Source organism: Orycteropus afer, unplaced genomic scaffold, assembly GCF_000298275.1.
Source record: "Orycteropus afer afer isolate SDZICR_OR568_19922 unplaced genomic scaffold, OryAfe1.0 scaffold00051, whole genome shotgun sequence".
Classification (NCBI taxonomy): domain Eukaryota; kingdom Metazoa; phylum Chordata; class Mammalia; order Tubulidentata; family Orycteropodidae; genus Orycteropus; species Orycteropus afer.
Window position 1 is genome coordinate 15036214 of NW_006921638.1, and position 11228 is coordinate 15047441.

The following is an 11228-nucleotide window of genomic DNA, read 5'->3' on the forward strand; positions in this document are numbered from 1 at the left end:
TGATCACATATAAACAATATCTAAAATCTAAATGAAAAATAAACTTATCAAAGTGTTTATGACTATTTAAAAATTGAGTTTGGATAAAATGCAAATGCATTAAATTATTGTTGATGTTGTTAGGTGCTGTCAAGTCAGTTCCACCTCATAGCAACCCTTGTAGAATAGAACAAAATTGCCCTGTCTTGTACTATCTTCACAATTTTTGCTATACTTGGTCCCATTGTTGCAGTCATTATGTGAATCCATCTCTTTGATGGTCTTCCTCTTCTTTGCTGACCCTCTAAATTATTAAGAGAAGATAAATGGAAAATAATAATTTTGTGGAGCCACTATAAAATATTGTCATAACTAATTTATATAAATTATCTTCAAAAAGATACATTTATATCTAATGTAACTATTCTAATGTTTATGGTGCTCAGGATTTACAGTTAATTTTCAGCCTTACTATAAGATAAGAGAAGATAAGGATTTTATCTTAAGGGTAACATCTTGCATTTGCCATTAGGGTGTTAAAGTTATGATATACTGAGAAAGTCTGTAAAGATAAATAATAATTAATCAATATCTAGTTACCTTCAACTGTTGCCTCAAGATTACACTGATGACAAATGTTGTCCCTTATTGTTTCTATTTAGACTAGTTAATTCAACTGGTTATAAGTCCTTAAAAACGTCTTTAAGCTATTGGACTTACGTGTCCAGCAAGATGCCCTTCAGAGTTTAGGGGAGGTTTTCCTGAGCATCCAGCCCTCCGATCTAGGCTTGATGCCTTGTTTTTGTACAAACACAGAGTAGAGACAAACTTCAAAAGTGGCATTTAATTTACAGAATTATAATAATTTCTACTTCTTTGTTTTCTCTATTTGATTTTAATTCTCATGAAACTATGAATGATATATTATTCATCTCTAGTGTCCATTGAATTCTCTAGTAAGGAGTAGTTAATTAATACTTCATTGTTAATAAATAAATGAATAAATTGCTTCTGTATTCTAATTTCTATGAAAGATATTCTAATAGGAATATGAACATTAATCAAATTATTGGATGCTAATACCATTTTGTCTGTGTCTTTTCTTACAGGCTCTTAAATCTGATCTACAATGGAAAAATTTCTTTTTTATCTGTTTTTCATTGGCATAGCAGTGAAAGCTCAGATCTGTCCAAAGCGTTGTGTCTGTCAGATTTTGTCTCCTAATCTTGCAACTCTTTGTGCCAAGAAAGGGCTTTTATTTGTTCCACCAAACATTGACAGAAGAACTGTAGAACTGCGATTGGCAGACAATTTTGTTACAAATATTAAAAGAAAAGATTTTGCCAATATGACCAGCTTGGTGGACCTGACTCTGTCCAGGAATACAATAAGTTTTATTACACCTCATGCTTTTGCTGACTTACGAAATTTGAGGGCTTTGCATTTGAATAGCAACAGATTGACTAAAATTACAAATGATATGTTCAGTGGGCTTTCCAATCTCCATCATTTGATACTGAACAACAATCAGCTGACTTTAATTTCTTCTACAGCATTTGATGATGTCTTTGCCCTAGAGGAACTGGATCTGTCCTATAATAATCTAGAAACAATTCCTTGGGATGCTGTTGAGAAGATGGTTAGCTTGCACACTCTTAGTTTGGATCACAATATGATTGATAATATTCCTAAGGGGACTTTCTCTCACTTGCATAAGATGACTCGGCTAGATGTAACATCAAATAAATTGCAGAAGCTACCACCTGATCCTCTCTTTCAGAGAGCTCAGGTACTAGCAACCTCAGGAATAATAAGCCCGTCTACTTTTGCATTAAGCTTTGGTGGAAACCCTCTGCATTGCAATTGTGAATTGTTGTGGTTGAGACGTTTGTCACGAGAAGATGACCTAGAGACCTGTGCTTCTCCTGCACTTTTAACTGGTCGCTATTTTTGGTCAATTCCTGAAGAAGAGTTTTTGTGTGAGCCTCCTCTCATTACTCGCCATACACATGAGATGAGAGTTCTGGAAGGTCAAAGGGCAACACTGAGGTGCAAAGCCAGAGGAGATCCTGAACCTGCTATTCACTGGATTTCTCCTGAAGGGAAGCTGATTTCAAATGCAACTAGATCTCTGGTGTATGATAATGGAACACTTGACATTCTTATAACAACTGTAAAGGATACAGGTGCTTTTACCTGCATTGCTTCCAATCCTGCTGGGGAAGCAACACAAACAATGGATCTTCACATAATTAAACTTCCTCACTTATTAAACAGTACAAACCATATCCATGAACCAGATCCTGGTTCTTCAGATATCTCAACTTCTACTAAGTCAGGTTCTAACACAAGCAGTAGTAATGGTGATACTAAAATGAGTCAAGATAAAATCGTGGTGGCAGAAGCAACATCATCTACAGCACTACTTAAATTTAATTTTCAAAGAAATATCCCTGGAATACGTATGTTTCAAATCCAGTACAATGGTACTTATGATGACACTCTTGTTTACAGGTAAGCAATATTAAGCACAATGATATATTTACCATGCATTTTAGCATATGGGAATGTGCTACTGATTTTTTTTCCCATAATTAATAGTGCTACTCTGTATTGTAATTACAGTACTTATTGCTTAAAAAAATGTATAATGTAAAGCTTGTGAATGGTGAATACATGTGGGAAAATATTTTGAGTGGTGTTATTTTTAGATGTCAGATTTATATTTAATGTCATGCTTACTTTTCTTCCCCTCATCTAAGAGATGTGACTATCAGAGAGCAAGAGTGATACATTTAAAAATTCAAAAACATACCAGAACTTACACATCCAAATGAGAGTTCTTTCCTTCAAGGAAGTCATGTTGGGAGGCTATTCCAGTATCCCAATGATGCTGACATTGCTCAAAGCACTTTTGGAATTATCTTTAGAACCTTCGTCACACTATTTTGAATATCCTCAGTGGTGGCAAATCTTCGTCTTTTGAGGGTGAATTTGAATATTGGAAACAGCCAAAAGCCATTTGGAGACAAGTCTTGTGAATAAGGTGGGTGATCAAGATGGGCATTGCCATTTTTGGTCAAAACTAGCATGTAATTATAAAGTAATGAGACTGATTTTCTGAGCGATTGAGTGACGTGCGTGTGTGTTGTCTCATGTGCACTGGTTCTTAAGGCAGTTCCAAAGAGAAAGTTTATATATATTTTGAGCACTGAAAGTATCACTGGAGTTGAGTATATACATAATCTCCAGATAAGGACATTGATGAGAAATTTGCATCTGAATAAAGAATTTCTGGTATGTTTTTCTAAAGTTCAGCCTCATTGATTTATAGTCACATCTTGTCTAAGTTTGAGTTGGAAATATATTTTTCCCTTCCTTATAATTTCACTCATGAAGGAATATTATTATCCATAGAAAATGATGCAAAAGTCATGGATTGAAAATAATTTCATTTTGCCTTTAAGCTTTTCACAAATCAGATCAGTTCAGTTCTTATATACCCAGGTAAATACTTGAAGATAATTTGATTTTTCCTCATGTAGGGAAAAGAGAGTAAGTTTTAAAAATAAGCATGTGCTGGTAGGGAGAAAACAAAATTGTACTAGCCAGCTATGTCATCAATCTTGGGCAAAGTTCTATCTGGCTGTGTTTCACTTTCTTCATCTTTATAAGGAAAAGATTAGACTAAATGTATCTAATACCGCTTTCACTACCAAAAATATAGGAAGAAAGACCCTGATGCTTGCATATTAGCAAAATGACATTTGCTTCTGTCATACCCAGCTCTTTTTGTCACCTGTGCTATGGGCTTTTTAACTGGTTACCCATAAAAAGTACTTTCTCTTACCCCTACTTTCTTATAGCTACTGGACATTCTATATGGTTTAATCATTAGCTCTGTGAAATAGGTCAGGTTTTGTTTTCCACATTCCAAGATCTGAATACTGCAATGACAGGTAAATGTGTGATGTGAGCAAATTGCTTGAATTCCTAACTCAGAGGTTTGTCATCTGCAAAATAGTGATAATGTCCACTTTGTAAAGACCTCATAAAAACTGAATTATAATAGATGTAATGTGTTTAGTAATGCCTAGCATTATCTTGCACTCACTAAAAGGTAGTTATCTGAATAGGAAATTCCTGCTCTGACCTTAAAGTTTTCTGGTACATTTAAAATCCATTCTTTGGTTCTATAACAGATTAGCATTGCCATGTTTTGAAACTCCTAGATCTCACTTTCAGGGGAAAAAAAAAAAAAACTTCAAACCTCCCCCCCCCCCCAATCTTATTTGACTGCTACTCAGAATGAAAAAAGAATTATTGGAAAATAGACATTGAAAAAAAAAATCCTAGGATATAATGGATTCAGAGATGCCTACCAACTTTGATCAAACTTTTGAAACTGTACTCCAAAAGAAATTTTCATCAGCCTACAATGAGCACGAGGGGTATATGGTGTGCTCACAGCCTTGGCTGGTTCATTCTTCCTGAATAATGTTACTTATACATTTTCATACTCTTCCTTTATAGATAAAAACATATTGGGAACCAAGTGTTGAAGGCATAGGAGAGACATGAGATCTGTAAATAAAGTGCTTTCTTTAATCTTAGTGAATATCTTTGTTGTTAAAGACAGATTTAGTGGGCACCCATCCTCTTATAACGGATTTGGGAAATATGTGCTGGGAAATGCATTTTCCATTCTAGTTTCTAATGTGATTATCAGTATTTTCCCTTTCTCCAAATTGGCTTTTAGTCACTGAGGTGTTGTAAGTGCTAAATGGATTTGTTTAGTAGTCAGATAATGTCACAGTCACACCTTTCAAAAGCAATTTGTCATAAATGATTTTTCTGCAGTGGCTTTTATTAGGAGCTCTGCTTTGCCAAGCAATGCAATTAGAAGGCTTGTCAAGGCACAGTGCAGCACCATCAATATAATGCAAACTCCTACAATGATTTTTCATCATTTTATGTGGGTAAATATAAGATTAGATCATGTCACCATATTTCATATCTATTATAATGTGCTTATCTTAATAAGTACTGAAATGAGACAGAACTGAAGTCTTAATGACTGTATGTGTATTTTTTGTTTTGTTTTGGTTTACATATTAACACAAATTCCATTGTCCCTCAGAATGATACCTCCTACAAGCAAAACTTTTCTTGTCAATAACCTGGCTGCTGGAACTATGTATGACTTGTGTGTCTTGGCAATATATGATGATGGCATCACTTCCCTCACTGCCACAAGAGTCGTGGGTTGTATCCAGTTTACTACAGAACAGGATTATGTGCGTTGCCACTTCATGCAGTCCCAGTTTTTGGGAGGCACTATGATTATTATTATTGGTGGAATCATTGTAGCATCTGTGCTGGTTTTCATCATCATTCTGATGATCCGGTATAAAGTTTGTAACAATAACGGGCAACACAAGGCCACCAAGGTCAGCAATGTTTATTCTCAAACTAATGGGGCCCAAATGCAAGGCTGCAGTGTAACCGTGCCCCAGTCCATGTCCAAACAAGCTATGGGACATGAAGAAAATGTCCAGTGTTGTAAAGGTACCAATGACAATGTGATCCAGCCTTCAGAAACTTGTTCAAGTCAGGACTCCTCTACCACTACCTCTGCTTTGCCTCCTACCTGGACTTCAAGCACTTCTGTGTTCCAAAAGCAGAAAAGAAAGACTGGCACAAAGCCAAGTACCGAACCACAGAATGAAGCTGTCACAAACATTGAGTCCCAAAACACTAACAGGAACAACTCAACTGCATTGCAGTTAGCCAGTCGACTTCCCGATTCTGTCACAGAGGGACCCACATCCAAAAGAGCACATTCAAAGCCAAGTAAGTTTTTCACTTTGCCTGCTGAGAGATCCAGAGCAAGGCACAGGTACTCCCTGAATGGAGAATTAAAGGAATACTATTGTTATATTAACTCACCGAACTTGTGTGAACTGTTTTCTAAAAGAAACATATCTATGAATGGGATGTTAATTCAGTCCAACAATTGTGATGGGCATAGTGGAAAAGCAACTCTTTCAAAATCTGAGTGGATATTGGAAAGCACTGTGTAATTTTTTTTAAATGAAAAAACTCATTTTGAAAACTCACATAGGAAATTAGAGTTTGGAATTCCAGTCTTGTCTGTCTGATACATGGCTTCTATAGCCAGGGTTGTATATAAACCTTCTAAACTACAGTGTGTGTGTGTATGTCTCTCTGTGTGTGTATGGTGAGTTTTTCCATATATATATACATATATATGTATATATATGAATAAAGGTAACATACAAAGATAAAAGGTCAAGGGAAAAAAAGCATGACACAGCAGTAGTGCCTTTCCCTATTCTAGGACTAGCTTCCAACTTCTGCAATAGCAGTTTATGAATGAAATTTGCCATAGGGGAAAAAAAAAAGTTTTGCATAATTTTTTTTCCTTCAATCTTATGAAGGATTAGCTATGGATAACTGGTAGTTTTCAATGAGGAGACTGTATATGTTCTTTCAATGCCAATGATGTTGCCTTTGTTTTAAGCAAATGTTGTAGAGAACAACTTTGTGTTGTTATGTTTTGTGAAATAAAACATTCAGTAAGTACCCAGACAGTGTTAACATAAATATCCTTCTAAACAGGATTATTGGTTTAGGTGCCTTAATGGTTCTGTATTCCTCATTCTTGACACAGCTTTTAGGTGGGGAGGGGAAGAGAATGCAATTTGTTTGTGTCTATCAAAATATTTAGTACAGTTTTAAGTCACAGACCCCAATGTCATATACATATGGCCATATGAGAGTGTTTTTATTCATTCAATATATATTTGCTGAATGAGTGAGTTTATATTTTTCTTAACACAATTTAAAGTGGGAGACAAAAAGATAAGACCTCCTTTATCAAAGGAATACTTATTTTTATCAACAAGTAAAATAAAAGAAAACTTCTAATGGAGTTCAAATTACGTTTATAGGCAATATAAAGTCATTGCTCATTAACTAGATAGTAGCTTAGTTTTTCCCTTCTGTGCTGTAATTCTACATTTGAATGTTTCTCTCTTAGAATAAATGTACTTATTGCTTTAACTGAAAGCTGTGATGCAATTTAATTAGGAACCATGCAGCTTAATGGTAATACATCATTAAAAAGGTATTTTGATTTTAGTCAGAAAATACTATTGTTGCTTGACAATATGCCATTCCTGGAAATTCATTTAAATGAAGGACTGTAGATAAATGTTACTGTTGTTGAAAATTTACAACATCATATGTCCACTTGATGGTATTTTACTAAAGACTAGCAAACAAAGTTAACATGAAGTTATTGCTTTTTGTGAATAAGGCTCATGTGGTAACTTAGACCCAATTCCTATGCAAAAGAACATGAAATTATAGCCAAAATATCATGAGATAGGAACTTTGTATGTAAAAATGTTTCAAAGGAGTAAATTAAAAACACAAAAAAGGTTACTAGCTTTTTCATATCTCTTGAATGGCATTTAAGGCACAGGTGAGGGATATCTGTATCATTAATTTCCTCCTGGAAAAGACATATACAAGTTTTGGTTAACGTTAACTTGAAAGATGCGTATTGTACTATACATGATTTACCATGATGTTATTCAAAGTGAGTAAGGTTGCAGCAAGTACAGATTAATTTCAGTGCCAGCATTGGAAAAAATTATCCAAGAAGGTCATGTTATTGTGGACATTTCCTAAATCCTTCTGCTCTTTTTCCCTTTCTGAAAAGTGTGCCCTTCACCTTTTCAAAGTCTTGGCACCTATTCAATGTTCAGTTATATGGTTCCTCTTGTGAGGAATAAATGAGAGCACATGAGTGGCCATACTTCGTAAAATTAAAACTATGACTCAAAATGAAGTGTGAGTATTTTCAAAAATGTTACCATAATAATGCTCTAGCCCCAACTAAATACTTTTACTTAGCATCAATTATATAATTTCTCAGAAGGTGCTAATTCACTAAAGCTTACTTTTCCCTTTCCTAGTTTTTTAACAGCATAGCACTAAAAATGCTGAGTATACAAAGGCTTTCAAGACTTAAGGAAATGAATCTCTAAAGAAAGAATTTCTGGCAATGTACAAGGTTATGATCAAGGATGACTGGGGCCTGAAATCATGCAAAATAAACTCATCTTAGTATATCTACTATAAGCCAACTTCTTGGATTTATTAAATCAACTTCCTGCTCTGTTTCTAATGAAACTTTATGTATTTAAATAGCTTTTATTTCTCAAAAATATTTAAACTGTATGATATTTGATCATGTGAAATAGATTATTTGACTAAAGTCATCAAAAACAACTTAAATTTTTAAATTACTTTTAATAAAACATGTACCCAAATTCTTGAACATTTGTTCTGAGGTGTGTAGAAAGTGAAATTCTAGCCTTGGTTGCTGTCTTTCAAAAATACTTAATTTTGAGAGCTCAACAAAAGATTGCCTTATCAAGCAGATCAAATTTTTTCTTAAATAATATATGAAGAAATTTTGCCTAGGGCAGGTTCAGCATGAAGTGACTGAAGAAAACATATGTGGGAGGTAGGATTATAATGAGTCAGAATCAACTCAACAGCAATTGAGTTGCTCAGATGAATGAATGAGTAAATCAATAAATGATTGAATGAATAGGGGCAAGGAAGAGAGTTCGCTAATATAAATTTTGATAATTAGCACAAACGGGGTTTTGTGATCTGGAGATTATAGCACTATGAGTCAGAGATTCTCCATCCCTTTCTTGCTGTTTTTCTTTCTGTCATTTCTTATATTCCTCTTTGAACCAGATATATTTGTTACCTGAAGCATATGGTTTGCAGTTTTTCATTGCTATGCAGAGTATATATTGTTTTTATTTCCTTGTTCTTACTTACTTTTCCTTCCTTTTCAGCCATTTTACATTATGTTTTCAGCCTGTTCAATATGCAAACCAACCAACAGACAATACTATGCTTGTTATTTAGCATATTTTAACAGATATTTACTTCATACATTTTTATATTTGTATATATTCCTGTATTAACTTGTATTCCTTTTGGATGATTGTCCTCTGATTTGAAAATATTGAACTACTCTTACAGTAGTTTTCTTTAAAAGTATGTGTAATATCTGAGTGTCATGAAAGAATAATGAAATATCTAAAACTGCTTCAAAATTTTAAGAAGGAACAAATTTTGGTTTGATGCATATTACTTATTTTTGGTCTACAAATAAATGAATGCATAAGAAAATTAAGTACAATGATTTAAATTAGATATAGTGACACCCATACTTTGGCCAATTTATTTTCCAGTCATTACCAAAGTCAGAAAACTTGAGGTCACAATAACTTGATCCTTGATTTCAGTTGTTTTGTAGATATATTTTACTAAAATAATTTTAGAATCAAGTTTTTATCCTATTACTGCCAGACTCATATGTGAACTCTAAAAACTTTTTCCTTAGGCACCTAGTTTTTTCTTTTCATAGACTCAGTCTTGGAAAACAGAATGTTATGGAAAGAAATAGAATGTGTGCTCTGCAGGGTTATGTAAAGGTGTTAAACATTTGTGCACATTAGAGCATACATATGGACTTCAAAGGCAGACTGTTCTCAGTATTATACTATTTTACAGAAGTACAATCTGGCATTTGCTATAGCATGAGATAATTCGGGAGGAATTGAATGATGCTTAATACTATAAAAATGATTGATTGATTTATACTCTGTATATTGAATATGATGAATTATATTTCCTGATTCAGGTTATTTTTTCCTTGATCTATTTTTACATGCTAATTTTATGTAACTCTGTACTTCAAATGTTAACTTTAAGGAGGAAAAATGAATAGAAGCCTGATTCTCTTATGGAACTCTTAAACCAAAAGCACATTGTGTATTGATAATTACTCATTTTTGTTATTAGAACAGTATTTTTAATTCTGCATTTTAATATTATGTGTCAGTCCATAGAGAACTGTCAAGTATCATGAAAAGCAACTGCAAAATTAATCCAAGACTTAGTAAGTTAAAAAAAAAAAAAAGCTTAGCTAAATCTCTGTAAAAAGGAAACTTATCAAGAATTCAGTTAGAAATATTGTAGGGTCTGTTTCTTTAAAAATGAATTGTTCTTGACATTTAAAATTTTATTCCCAGATGCTTTGCTGACTAATGTTGACCAGATTGCCCAAGAAACACAGGTGAGATTGTTGTTACCTGTTGCATACCTCAGTCCTTATGTGGATATATACATTTATAAATGATTTATTATTATTATTATTTTTAGTTTGCTAGTTTGTGTAACTTGCTGAAATTTTCTATTAAGACCTACTCAGAATGTTTAGCAGTAAAGGCTGAAATTCATTTTAGTTAAGTGAATTTCTAGTTCCTAAATTTAAATATATTTCGGGTTAGCTGAAATATTTATGATATATACAGTAAGATGTAAAAGTAGTATGGATGATGCTATATGTGACTTTGGTGTCACTCTTACAGTCACACATGAAATAGTGTACCATGTTACAAATATTTTCCAGTGTGAAGACAATAGCTTGATAAGTATGTATTCATACCTATCCTTGACCTCCACATTCTAATAGGAGCTGAGATGATACATGGTGCCTCATTGAAAGTAGATGAAAAGAAGTGTTTCACTGTTAATGAAAATGAATGAAGCAGCTTTAAAATGGAGCAAAAGACTATATATGAAATATTCATGTTATTCTTTTTGGCAGCAACCAATTACTCTTCTGGAGTTTTTTTGTTTGTTTGTTTTTTTAAAGTTTCAAATGAGTATTTGATTCCTGCATTTTAATTGGATCAGAAAGTGTGTTCGCAGAGCAGAACAGCACTTTCACAATCTGTTCAAACAGCTGGAAGCTGCAGCCATTTGCTTTAGGGTTGGCACTGAAAAAATATTCTCCTTTTAAAAGTTCTATAATGGGCTGTGGCTGTATCTGATGGTTGTAAAAATAGAGTCTTGTTATTTACATCTCATATTTTAAAGATAACAATCACTTGGTCAATCTTTCAGGTTTTTGCATAATGAATTCCTAACTGAAGTTAAACAAAATGTTTTTCATGCATCATTTCCTTACTCAATCTAGGATCTCATTCTTACATTGTAAAAGAAAAAAGAACACATGGCTCCCTGGATACAATCAATAGCACAATGTGGCATATACTTTGTGTTCTATTTCATGTATTTAATTGACCTGCATGAAGGTGCATTGTTTCTAATCTCCCTTTTCTTCC

General features: G+C 33.6%; 1 protein-coding gene across 1 annotated transcript in view; it reads left to right on the forward strand.

Annotated features, from left to right (window-relative positions):
• Positions 1 to 1108: 1108 nt before the first annotated feature.
• Positions 1109 to 11228, forward strand: part of LRFN5 (leucine rich repeat and fibronectin type III domain containing 5) — an 11486-nt gene continuing 1366 nt past the window's right edge. Inside the window, exons 1-3 of the mRNA XM_007938594.1 lie at positions 1109 to 2493; positions 5120 to 5832; positions 10131 to 10174. Of these exons, the coding sequence (XP_007936785.1) occupies positions 1109 to 2493; positions 5120 to 5832; positions 10131 to 10174 (2142 nt within the window). The remainder of the gene's footprint in view (positions 2494 to 5119; positions 5833 to 10130; positions 10175 to 11228) is intronic.